The 13,624-nt window shown below is 38.4% G+C and overlaps 1 protein-coding gene across 1 annotated transcript; it reads left to right on the forward strand.

Moving 5' to 3' along the window:
• The first annotated feature begins 1,447 nt into the window (after positions 1-1,447).
• Positions 1,448-10,435, forward strand: LOC108969322 (probable peroxisomal acyl-coenzyme A oxidase 1). The gene is made up of 8 exons (XM_018933959.1): positions 1,448-1,829; positions 7,250-7,406; positions 7,811-8,103; positions 8,168-8,573; positions 8,636-9,142; positions 9,205-9,310; positions 9,861-10,013; positions 10,077-10,435. Exons 1-8 carry the CDS (start codon positions 1,703-1,705, stop codon positions 10,335-10,337), a joined length of 2,010 nt encoding a protein of 669 aa, XP_018789504.1. The 5' UTR covers positions 1,448-1,702; the 3' UTR covers positions 10,338-10,435.
• The last annotated feature ends 3,189 nt before the right edge of the window (positions 10,436-13,624 follow it).

Raw genomic sequence — 13,624 nt, forward strand, 5'->3', positions numbered from 1 at the left:
AAAAAAAACTGTAACAAATCTTTATAATTTAAATAAAAATTATAAAATCTATTTAAAATTTTCCTGCCTCAACAATTTAACGTCCAAATATATATGTAAGTAAAATGACAGCTAGCACAGGGTTGCATTACGTGTCATTGCACGAGAATAAACATGGGCTTTGGTCTGACATATTTCACAGCCATTGCAAACAATTCTCTGCGTGTGTTTGTTGTTGTGCCGGTGCACCAAGAGGAAATATCTGCAATTCGTGCACCGTACAAGGGTTTTGCAATAGCAAGAGAATACCCCTATTGTGGTTTCGTTAAATTTCTCTTGCGTGTTATTAGTTTTTCGATGTGTAGGCAGCGGAAATATGACACCTTCATTCAATATATCGTCACTGCAAAAGGAAAGACAATTGATTCTCATCTCAGTTTTTATGTAATGGTTGTTGCTTTTAAAATCTGTCGAAAATCATACTGGTATATCCGGAATCGTTACAGCATAATGAAGTGTCTAAAAAAAAAGAAAAGTATCCAATGTTTAAAATGTCAATATAAGTTAACCCGTTTCGTTTAACACCACTCTATGTTGAACAGATTGGTTTATCTTAGTTATTCGAAATCCTCTTCGAAACTTAGCCACTAAGACTCAAGGTTATTAGCAAGCAGCTACATCTGGTCCGGGTACATATTTTGTGAGCTCTAAAACTGTTTGAAAGCTTTTAACTGGATCGAGAGAAAGAATACTCGCCTTACTAGGAACATCAAACTTTTGAGAGATCAGTTGTTTTTTCGCCACCAAATGTAGGAGTCTCTGAAAATGGAAAGGTATGGTTAGGCTATGTTAGTCTGTTAGGCTAATAAGCCACTCATATACTAGTTTTAATCCTCAGCGATACCAGATGGAATGCCGTCGAGTACTAGGGATAGTTATCCTTCAGTATGCAAGCGCTTGAAGCGAATTTCAATAAGTTCTGTGGCCTCACTAACGATTCCTCTTCCAGTGTCTCAAATCAAAGGGTCGCCAAAAGTTTGAATCGTCACTTTGCGAATGCAGAACAAGAGCTGCTTCATTGTTTTTCTGGTACCTTGCTCTTAACAATTCCTACAGTCATCTAAAACTCTCAGCTCATGCGTTTCGACCTTCCTTACCGTGCTTTTGTGCTTTCGTCTAGATCATCGCATGGGTTTACCAACGTCAGTCTCGTTTCGGGATTCGGGAAGTCATACACCACACTTGGCAATCACATCACTAATCTATTTCAGTGCCCGCGACCGGCAGCCAGTAGAAGTGCAGTCATTTGAAAAACGCTTTTGGAAAACACTGTGCAAATATTTGGGTGTCAATAATATGCACAAATATATAAACTAAAAAGTTTAGGAGACAAGCCGTAACGCTTTGCTCTCAATTCAGCCTCTTCACAGTACGCTCGTAAAGCTCCAAAAAACAAAGAGCATTTCAAGTATCTCCAAATATCGACACAAAATACCAAAGTACAAAAATATATTCAAGTCGTTGAGCAACATCAGGCACAATAAACGATCTCAACGCGGGCAGCTACCGCCAGTCAAACGCTGTTATCCGTAGTGGACTGTTGGAGCTCGTTCGCGGCGTGTTTATTACTCTCTACGTGTGTTTTGTTTGTGATCATTTTAATAAAAATATTCGAAGTTTTGTAGGCGTTAAAAAAAGTAGTGCAGCAAAATTTTTTAACAAAATGACCATACCAAAAACTGTTAATCCCGATTTGGTGAATGAACGCAGGAAGGCCACTTTCGATGTGGAGGAGTTCACCGCTTTTATTCATGACGGTGAAAGCTTTTTGCAATTGAAAAGATTAGCTGGTGAGTTGTTAGAAAAGAAAACAGCGAGTTCAATGTGCTGTTAATACTATACTAAGCATTAGATAAATATATACATATATATATGTACATATATAGTACATGTATACAAATATGTATAGAGATGCACTTAATCTAGTATTAATTGATACTGTCGGTGCTGTTGCAGCCCACAATCGTGGCTTACAATGCAAATCTTGTTGGTTTGTTTCTCTTCTGCTAAGTGAAGCTCTAATTAATGCAATCAACTCAAAGTTGTTCGAGATTAGTAATAAGTATAAGTAATTTCATGTGATTCGTAAATTATATTTGACAAGGTATAAGTGTAATAACTGGGTTAAGTACTACTCACGGTGTAATATAGTATATCATAATCAGTGGTTAATTGGGAAATATATGTATAACTCTTTTTTTATACAATAATAGACCTTACAAAACCTACAAGCAAGATTCAAGAGCTGACATTTTATACAGAAAAAAAAAAAAATAAAACTGTTTGGCGTGGTTTGTGGGCGACTGGAATCATCGGTCCATATTTCTTCAAAACTTATGTCAGTGAGAACGTCATCGCGCCGTGATAACCGACTATTTGATGGCTGAAATTGAAGCTGGTAATCTCGGCGAGATTTGGCTTCAACAAGACGCCGCTACTTCGCACACAACGCATAAATTAATGTATTTTTTGAGAGAACACTTCGCTGAGCGAATAATTTCACATTTTAGGCCGGTCGATTGACCACCAAGATTGTATAATATCACACCGAAAGAATTTTTCCTGTTTTGATATGTAAAATCTAATGTCTATGTGGACAAACCCGCTTTATCCCGATTCAGTCCTTGTTCGAAGGAGTCATCGAAAATTGGACTCATCGAATGGACCATCTGAAACGTAGGCGCGGTCAACATTTGAAAGAGATAATATTCTTTCGAATGATAATAAACATTCTCCATTAAACTTGAAGTTTCTGTGTTTTTTCTTTAACAAAGTAGTGAGCCTCGAAATGGTTCACCATTTACCATTCGATCAAATTTAAACCGGACAGGTGCATTTAAACTGTGAGCGAAAACCGAACTGTTAACACATTTTTTTTGGTATTGGAACATTTTTTTATCTTCGATTAAATCTTATCAGTCGCAATCAAACCAGAATGTGACGGCGCATTATAGGGGTGAAAAGTCCATGTATTTTCTGACCACAAAGCCACCTGTTTACTTCAAAAAATATTTACATTGAAAACAGTTTCACGAAAACGTCTCAAAACTACCTTATGTACCATTTGAATGTGAATTCAAGTCAATGTGAGCCACACCACGGTAATCAAAGAAGACGAAAAGCATTACCATAGATTCGATAAGTAAGTGAGAATTGCACCGCGACCTATGATTCATGATGCCCTCTCCTAAGTCACAACGTCTCAATTAGCCCCAACAACTTGATAACTTCTAATATACTGCCAGGTTCTATTGAGCCGATGTGATCCCTAATTGGAAAAATAGATCCAAGGTCCTTTATCCAGCGCCTACAGACGCTGTGCAGTTGATTAGCAGGTGTTCTGGTGTTTCAGACTCCAAGTCGCAGGATCGGCAATTTGCTCAACAAGAATGTTAAATAAGTGCTTCTTGAGGTTACAATGGTCAGTGTACAGGCGACAAGTAGTCTGCGTTTTTCCCTTGGGCGGTTGATTACATATTTAAACCTTTTAAGGTTGTAATCACCCATTAGAAACTTGGCATGGCGCATGCCCAAGAGTTGTTGCCAATGCTTCTCCCTACCCACTGCTACATACTTGCGGAGTAGCTCCTTTATGGTGTGGGGACCAACCGCAATGAAAAGATCCGTTCCTACCATGTTAGTGGATGCTGTTAGTGGCCAAGCTCATCAGCCAGGTCAATCACGACTATACCTTTGTGACCTGGCACCCAAATAAGGTGCACTTGGTTACGTTCTGATAGACTATTCAGTCGACCTATACACTCCTGCACCAATAGCGATTTGGTTTCGTATGCAGAAAGCGCTTTGATAGCCGCTTAGTATATAGTTACGTTGGAGGTTTAACTCTACATACTGAGTAACAGCAAGGACATCTGCTTGGTATATTCCCAGAAAACTACCCATAGGCTTGGAGAGTTTTGTGCGTGGTCCTACGACCTAAGGGGGAAATCCCTCCGGCGTTTTCGAGCCGTCGGTATACCACTTGATTGTACTGTCCCTAAGCAGTTGTTTGAGAGCCGAATCGTTCCATTCAGCTGACTGTAACCTTGATTTTTGACTAACTTTGAAGTGTTTTTTTTTTCAATTCCGCTCATTCCTTGTGCATCATTTGCTACATTGTTGCAATGCTGGGATGTCAAGGATCTCTTTTTTTAACTTCTACTTGTTCTTTCTGCAAAAGAGTCAGGACTTTAGGTATGAGTCTATCATGGACACGCTTCATACCCAAAACAACAACCAAAATTGTTGATTCGTTCTATAAGAGCTGTTGAGATTCTCTGCCATCTTTCTGATGTTTCTGCTTCTCTACGTTCTCACAATGGTAACTGCTGATCAAAGTTTTCTGAAAGTTTTTCTGGTTAAATAAATTTAGAAAAACAACCAAGACAAAGAGCGCAATGTAATCTCGGATTTTTTACAAATGTAACCATATTTCTGCGTTCGTTTCTTTTTTGTTTAAACACAACTCTGCACTCTGCGCTTAGGATTATGATACATTTCAAAAACATAAGTAATTAGTAACCGTTTTGGCAAAATTGAGCTTTGAGACTTTATAACTAATCTCGTGTCTAATTGATATCACATACAGGGTTTTCCAATAATAGTGATGTGTTCTTTTTCACTAATTGGGAAGTACAATCGATACAATTAAGTTCTGAATATGACCTCATTCAAAAGAGCTGCACGACTTCTTTTGCAGGAACGAATTCGATGAATTAAATTTTGGCGTAATTTTTGCACTAATTCAATATTGACTTCTAAAGCTTGAAGAGAAAACCAGACTTGCTGCTAAAGTCTAATCACTTCAGTAGTCTAATGTGTTAAATCACAACTTTTTAGAGGGCATTCAATGTTAACATTTCTTGAAATAATCGAATCTTCAAACTCTTCGCGCAATAATTCGATTGTTGCACGTCCTATGTGTGCCACATATAACACTGACTTGTTGGAACCAGATGTCGTCAAGATCGACTTCTTCCAAATGCGGCCATAAAAAGTTGGTTATCTTCGATCTATACTGTTCTACATTGGCAGTAACGCTGTCACCAGCTTCAATTTGAAATAAGTTCATAACGATGATTCCACCAGACCAAAAATCACACCAAACTATCAATTTAGTTGAATTTAATGGTGGCTCATGTATGATTTGTGGATTCTCTTCGCACCAGCAACGACAGTTTTGTTTATTCACCGCACCACTGAGATGAAAGTGAGCCTCATCTTGAGTGAGAACAATTTTATATGGATGCAAGCAGAAATCTTCTGCCAAGGTTCCACAGATTGTGGTTTGAGACATTCCCCATTCATAATAACGTCTTGGAATCGACAAATTGTGGTCCTCAGCAACACTTGGCCCAAAAGGCGCTTAGAAATCATATTATCCCCATTTGAAAACGCGATAGTCAAAGATGAGAATAGAAAAAGAGCTTGCTTTACATGAAAAGACTGTATTTGGTAGTAATAGTGTATATGTATGTCAACTCCAAATTTCAGCTGTTTTATGAATGAGACTACCATTACTAAAGTGTGTATGCGTTTACACCTGGATATCTCGATTTTCATGGTTAAGCAATTGAACTCTTAACCTTTGCACAAAAAGTTCTAGATACAAAGTAAATATTTACATACATGTGAATGCCACGCGTACATATCCATATCTATGTATGTATGTATATACTCGGTTTGGCAAAAGTCAACAACTCAAACTTCAATTACCTAAACAAAAAATAAAATAAATTAATGAAGAAATACGTATGTATGTATGTATGTCGAAGTGCGTATGTAAGTATATAAAAAACGCTAGTCAAGCAATTAAGTGTTGAAACACGGCTTTGTGCCGTTTATTCCGAAATTTAAATCAGGCTTGGCGTTTGTTTGGATAATTTGCTTTCTTATTCCACATTTTTGCGAGCATTAAATCGTTTCATTAATTCAATTACAACTTGTTGTTGTTATATGTGAAAAAAGTACTGTGTAAAAAATGTAAGGCTGATGGAATTCATTATGCTGCACACCACGAAAATTAAGGGAACGTGAACTTGAAGTTTGATTGACCTTGTCGAGGGTTTTGCGGTCTTGCTTACACTTTTGCACTACATTCGCTTGATTGGTTGCTGGTTTCAGGTTCGTATGCGTAAAACCAAGTCTCGTCAACAGCAACGATCCTGATGATAGTTAAGTCAATCCTCTCACATAGCGGGAGAGAAAGAGAGAGTAAGAGAAATTCTTCCTGTTGATTGATGGTAAAACAAAATTGCATTGATCAAATCGTAATATATGAAAATTGTAATCATTTGCATCTCGAAGACTTTGAATTGCTGCCATAGTATGGAACTAATAGCTCCGATGATCCTTTCCAAAGCAATCAGGTTATATATTATATCAACTCTGCTAAATCTTCTTCCTTATTGGCGTGGACATCGCTTACGAAGTTATAGTCGAATAAAAACTCTCATCCGAGATTGTTTTGATCTTTTCATTGGTGTGCTTTTTTACGTAACGGGTCCCAAACGCCGGGGAGGGATGACTCACTCCTACTCACTTCAGCTTGCCTAAAAACGGATGATTTTTGTCGACCCAGAGGATACTTAGTCTAAGATCGGAAGTCGTGAGCTACATGGGCCATATGTAAAAGAATCGTTTCTGGCCACTTCGAAGTAAATGGCGTTCAGAGAGCTTTCCACACTTGCCTGAATTTCTACACATGGCTTCATCTTCGGCCAAATCAACTAGGTAAGAGCTTTCTTATGACGGAATGACCTTGGGGGGTAACGAACACGTTCGGAATATGTAGCCAATAATCCAAAAAGTAATTTGCGGACATTAAAAATATATGTTCAGTCGACTTAAGGTTCGATAGTTTAGTCAATTTATTTAGATTATTCTTTGAATTCTATGATTTAGGTTGAGTGCCTTAGTGTACGAACCCAAAGAATGTCATAACTTCTAGTCTCGAATAATTGTTTCCACCTAGAAACTTTTTTTCAGCAATGCAATCTCGAAGATTTTATTATTTTCGGCTCCATGTGTGTAAAGACTTCTTAAAGCTTTTAAATACTTCCGAAAATATGTAGAACTTTGTTCAATTGCTTTGTGATTGTAATGACAACTCGATTTTTAAGTTCAATTCTTGCCGAGGTATCGGCGAACTTGTTGAATAGAAGGACAGAGTAATAATTTTTAATTTATTAAACCAATTTTTTCTTTGCAGAGGAGGAATTATTTGCAGACTTACCCGACCCTGTCGAATTGGATTATCTATCATACGAAGATTACTACAATCGCACAGTTGAGCAATGCGTAAACGCAATTACTAAAGTGAGAGCTATGCAAGAGCGCGTGAATCCCGGCGGTTTAGAAGTTTATCAGTAAGTGGAAATGTTACCTAAGTTAAGTACTCGAAACACAAACGAAAACTGTACGAAAAGAGCATGTCAGATTTGTCTTGATAATGGATATACTTGGAATGGGTCAAAAAGAAGCATGGCTCATTTAAGAGAAGCCACAAGGGTCAGCTGCCCTTCCCCTTCTGCAAGATCTTAAAACTACAAAATGCTTCAACTTAAATAAAAACTTAAAACTTAAATAAAAATTCCATTAAAGAAAAAATGTTCTGATCCAAGCTTGGGAAAATCTTTAGGTTTTATGAGGTCAACCTCCTTCTGAGCTATATATTATATAGTGTTTTTAATATTGAAACACTTTCTTAAACCACATAGGCTCGTTATAAATATATGTATTCAATTTTGTCTATCTCAATATATTTCAAAAGCACTCTCATGACCGGACCAATGGGTACGACTCTGATGCCCGGCGGTACGCCGATGGGTGTGCATTTTCTAATGTTCACACGTGCGCTTAAAAATCAGGGTACACCCGAGCAGTATGAGAAATTCGGTCGTCGAGCAGATAACTGCGAGATTTTGGGTACTTACGTACAAACGGAGCTTGGTCACGGCACCTATTTGCGGGGATTGGAAACGCGCGCTGATTACGATCGCCAAGCCGATGAATTTGTGCTGAACACACCAAAGCTGACCTCGTACAAATGGTGGCCCGGTGGTTGTGAGTATTAAAGAGCCTTCTGTCAAGTCCAAGCATACTTACCGCAACCTTGCCATTACACCAGTGGGTAATACCGTCAACCATTGCATTGTGGTGGCACAGCTCTACATCGATGACGAACCAATGGGTTTGCAGTTATTTTTCTTGCAGGTGCGCGATGAGCAAACACACAAGCCACTGCCGGGCATTGATATCGGCGATATTGGCAAAAAGATCGGTTTGCAGGCTGTGAATAACGGCTATTTGGGTTTAACCAACGTGCGTATACCGCGCACAAATATGCTGATGAAGAATGCCAAAGTCCGGCCGGATGGCACTTTCGTTAAGTCTCCAGTCTCACAGTTGGCCTACTTTCCCATGGTGTTTGTACGTTGTATGATTGTGTTGGTCAACAGCGGTTTTCATGCAATGGCGGCGACCATAGCGACACGCTACTCGGCTGTGCGTCGTCAGAGTCCCATTAAACCGGAGTAAGTGACTGTAGCTGCCATCCGATTTTAACTTTACTAAACCTTAACCTCTTTACTTAAAGCGAACCGGAACCGCAAGTGCTGGATCACATAACGCAACAGATGAAAATTGTGCCGGAGATTGTTACAGCCATTGCGTATCGTTTAGCCGGTGTCAAGCTCAATAAAATGTATGAGGAAACCGCTTTGGCTGTCGGTCTCAGTGATTACTCGCGCCTGCCGGAGCTACATGCCTTGGCGTGCACGTTGAAAGCGTCTTGCACGTACGACTCAACGTTTGGTATTGAACGCTTGCGGCTCGCCTGCGGCGGCCATGGTTACTTGGCCTCGGCGAATTTTGGAAACATCTTTACTTGGGCCACAGCGGCTTGCACCTATGAGGGTGAGAATTCGGTATTGTATCTACAAGTTGGTAAGATTTTGTTGAAAACCTGGGGCGATATGTTAAGCGGGAAGCCGCTCATGCCTACCATGGCATATTTGGGTGTGTGCGCCAGTTGGCATGAGTTTCCGGAATGGACCGGCGATTGGCAGTGCTTGGTGCAGGCTCTGCAGTACTCGGCCATGAAGTAAGCTTATTATGTTATTTTATTTAGTTGCTATATTTCTTGATGTTATGTTGTTATCTTAGCAAGACTCTAATCGCTAGTAAAAGTTATACCAGACGTTTGGAGAGTGGCTTGTCGCCACCGGATGCGTTCAACGTGACTGGCATAGAGCTGACTCATGCAGCTGAGGTAGTTTAATACGAATAAAATAACTTTAAATTTGACTATTTGCTTATGACTTCATTTAGTTTATACATACTATGTGACCGAACTTCAAACAATTCGTAATTTTTATTATATTTTAAATCATGTGATCAAAAGAGTTTTATAATAAAGTTACATCTAATTTTTTATATTATTTATAACATTTATTATCATTTTATTAAACTTTACTATATATTTTTGGATCACATCACGTGCTCAAATCACATGATATCTCACATCACATCATAGCACATCACGTCACTGACATTTTTGGTATAATATATATTTTACTAAATTGATTTTATTTTAATCCCTATCTGATCATTTCTTCATATCACATCACATCTTTCGCATGATCATACATCATGCGACATTACAGCGCATCATTAATTTTTAATGTCATAATACTATTTAAATTTATAAATACTATTTTTATGCAATCAACCACTCGTGCTTCTCATCAAATCACATGACATTATCTGACATCGCATCACTTATATTTGCTTATCACATACTTTTTACTGCTTTCTTCCAGCTTCATGGGCGCGCCTTCGTGGCTAACAATTTCTTTGAAGAAGTTACCCAAAACCGTGGAAACCGTTCCGCATCACTGAATAATTTACTGGAGCAGCTGCTCGAACTCTATCTGGTGCATACGGTTCAACGGCATATGGCCGATATATTACGGGTTATTTATTATTGTAACCTCTGATTCTTAAATCTTTACTTACTTCTTCTTTAATATGTGCAGTTCATTCATTTGACCGACGATCATTTGACCTCGCTGCAGGATCGCCTCGAAACGGTGCTCGCTGAGCTGCGTCCGAATCTCGTTGCCATTTGTGATGGTTTCGATTTTCATGATAAGGTTTTGAGTTCAGTTTTAGGTTGTTATGATGGCAATGTCTACGAACGTATCTTTGAGGCTGCTAAGAAGAGCCCACTAAACCAGAGGGATGTGCCGGCGTCATTTGCGCAACATTTAAAGCCATTCATGAGATCGAGTTTATAAAAAAGTGGAACTTCAAACAGGGGAAGGGAATGAGATCAGCTGGTGTGAGGGTTAAAACGGGTGATATTTGGTGTGGTTAATTAATTATTTAACTATATGTTTGTACAATTTTGTTATTAAATATCTAAGAAAAAATAAAAGAATTAGGAAATAAAGTTCTATCTTTTCTCATCTTTCTTTACTGGCGTAGACACCGCTTACGCGATTATAGTCGAGCTAACAACAGCGCGCCTTTCGTTTCTTCTTTTCGCTACGTGGCGCCAATTGGATATTCCAAGCAAAGCCAGGTCCTTCTCCACTTGGTCCTTCGAACGGAGGGATGTCTTCCTCTTCCTCTGCTTCCCCTGGCGGGGATTACTTTCAGAGCTGGAGTGTTTTCGTCCATTCGGACAACATGACCAATCCATCGTATCCGCTGTCTTTTATTTCGCTGAACTATGTCAATGTCGTCATATATCCCACACAGCTCATCGTTCCATCGAATGCGATATTCGCCGTGGCCAACGCGCAAAGGACCATAAATCTTTCGCAGAACTTTGAATAGCTCGGCCGGCAATCCAAGTACTATATTACTATTTTTATAAATATTATTTTAGCAAAGATACACACCTTGTGTAAGGACGTATTATTTTGGGGAATTGCGCAAACTTATCGGTTTCTATTGTACTTTCGCTTTGTTTTTGGTTGAGCCTTTAGCTTAATAATTATTTCTCATTTCTATTAGATTAAGATTTCAATCTAGCTAACAAACGATTTCTGCCGCATATGATATTGAAAATGTCTAAATCCATTCGCGAACTATAATTAAATAATATTCAATACGGTTTAAATTTCAAAAGCAACCACTTCAGATACTTGAGGAACTAAAGCTGAGCTGAAAAGAAAAAATTATCTTGCACTAGAAGATAAGCAATATCTCGACGATAAATAGTTGTTCTATTCTACCGAAAAACTTAAGGTTATAATTGTAGAAGAGATGTAAGCACTTCAACGATGTTTGGATTTTTGAAAATACCGAACCTTGAAATTTTTTTATCAGCCGTTTTGAATTTCAAGAGTGGTAATATAACCGAAACTCTAACCAAACATTGGAGAACCGACAGCGGTTAATGGGACCGACTTAAAGTGATACCTATTCGAGTCAACGCAGCTAGATCTCTAATGATGAAAAACTTGTTATTTAGACCAATAGCCAACAGCTTTGGTCAGATATAAAATTAATTAAATTCAGATAATTCAGTGAGCAATTTTTTGAAAATTTGTTATCCAAGATAAACTGAACATTGTATGTAAGTTTGCTACGAAGTCTTTTAAAGTCATAATATGTATAAATAAGCAGGGGAGCGTCGATTTAGCTATGACCTCAGTCTGTATACAACGGGGTTTTAAATAAGAGCGAGTTCAATGACATTCTGTACTCTTGGGAAAGTACATTCGATGGCGTTATGTGTGGAACTCGATGGTCGCCACCAGACGTTAAACCTAATTTCGACGGTACTCAAGCATAAATCGGCAGATACTGCTGCAAAATCACGGTCGATATTTGTATGAAGTTCATCATTCGTCGATTACTTGTTGATATAGACCATTGCTTGACGTAGCCCCACGGGAAATATTACGGCGTCAAATCGCACGACCGAGGCAGCCAATTGATTAGGGCATTTTGTGAGATAACACGTTCATCAAACTTGGTTTTCAATATCGATTGTGACATTCCAGTTGGAACCACATATTGTCCAAGTCCATTTCAACCAATTCGGGCCAAAAATATATGATTAACAAGGAGCGGTAGCGATACCCTTTCACAGTAACGTGTCGGTCTTCATCACCATCATAATTTTTTCCAGATGCAATGGTGCATGGAAAACGTGTTGCCTAACCAATAACGCATATTTTGCTTATTCAGCTAGAAGTGAGCCTCAACGTTAAAGATGATTTTTCAATGAAAATCCAGATAATTTTCAAGTTGTTGCTCAGCCCAATTCAAAAACATGCATTCAGTTTGACATTGAAAGGAAAGAGGCCAAAAAATTCGTCCCATTGACGTCACTGAGATGCCCAACGCAACTTGAGAACGACGTGTTGGCGACTGATTTCGTTCTTCCTCAATTGATGCGGCAGGAGCAGCAATAATCTCGACACTACGAGCACTTCTTTATCTCACTGGCAGGGGAACATTTTGTACTGCGGCTGTTGATTTAAGTTTTTCTACTAGACGCCCAATTGTTGATCTGACAGGATGATTAGAACGACCAAAATTGGACGTAGCGTTCTCAAGATTAAGGTCACTGACTTCGAATTTCCGTGGTGAATTTTAATAATTTCGACTTGTCTTTGGATCATTTATCTTTTCGTGATGAAATGGACAAACCTTACTAAAGAGAAATGTTCAAAGAGTGGGAAGAAATATGCCGTATTGTACCTATAGGTCTACTTTTGAAAAACCCTATTGAAAAATTTTTTACGTAGTATATAATCCCTAGTCTTTCAGTTTTTGAGATATTGGTATGAAAAGTTTCACACAAGGCTTTCTCCCAATAAAGCTGCATATTTATCGGTATCGCTGATATCCGACAACTATAAAATACTGCCATACAAACTGATCGATCTTTAATTTGCTATTTGGCAAGATATGTTCACGAAATTTGGTATGTACTATTGTCAAAAGCAATGCAACAATCTTCGAAAATATTTTTTAGATTGGACCACTGTAACATATAGCTGAACAATTTTTTTGTATTTTTTCTTCCCCCTTTTTTAAATTCGATTATGCAGTCAATATTTTAGACTAATCATAACAGAAGGAACGTTGGAGGGGTCAATATAGAATAATAGAAGTATTGAGATAGTCAATGTAAATGAAGAGTTCCCAAGAGGGTCGAGTCTACGTAATAGAAACATACCCGGATTTTGCTTTAGGATGTTTTCTGTCGCTACAACAAAGTATAACTCCTAATCTACGCTATCTCCATCTCCATCTCCATCTCCATCTCCATCTCCATCTCCATCTCTATCTCTATCCCTATCCCTATCTCTATCTCTATCTCTATCTCTATCTCTATCTCTATCTCTATCTCTATCTCTATCTCTATCTCTATCTCTATCACTATCTCTATCTCTATCTCTATTTCTATCTCTATCTCTATCTCCATCTCCATCTCTATCTCCATCTCTATCTCTATCTCCATCTTCATCTCTATCTCTATCTCTATCTCTATCTCTATCTCTATCTCTATCTCTATCTCTATCTCTATCTCTATCTCTATCTCTATCTCTATCTCTATCTC

Source organism: Bactrocera latifrons, unplaced genomic scaffold (assembly GCF_001853355.1).
Source record: "Bactrocera latifrons isolate USDA-ARS-PBARC rearing strain unplaced genomic scaffold, ASM185335v1 scaffold_249, whole genome shotgun sequence".
NCBI lineage: Eukaryota > Metazoa > Arthropoda > Insecta > Diptera > Tephritidae > Bactrocera > Bactrocera latifrons.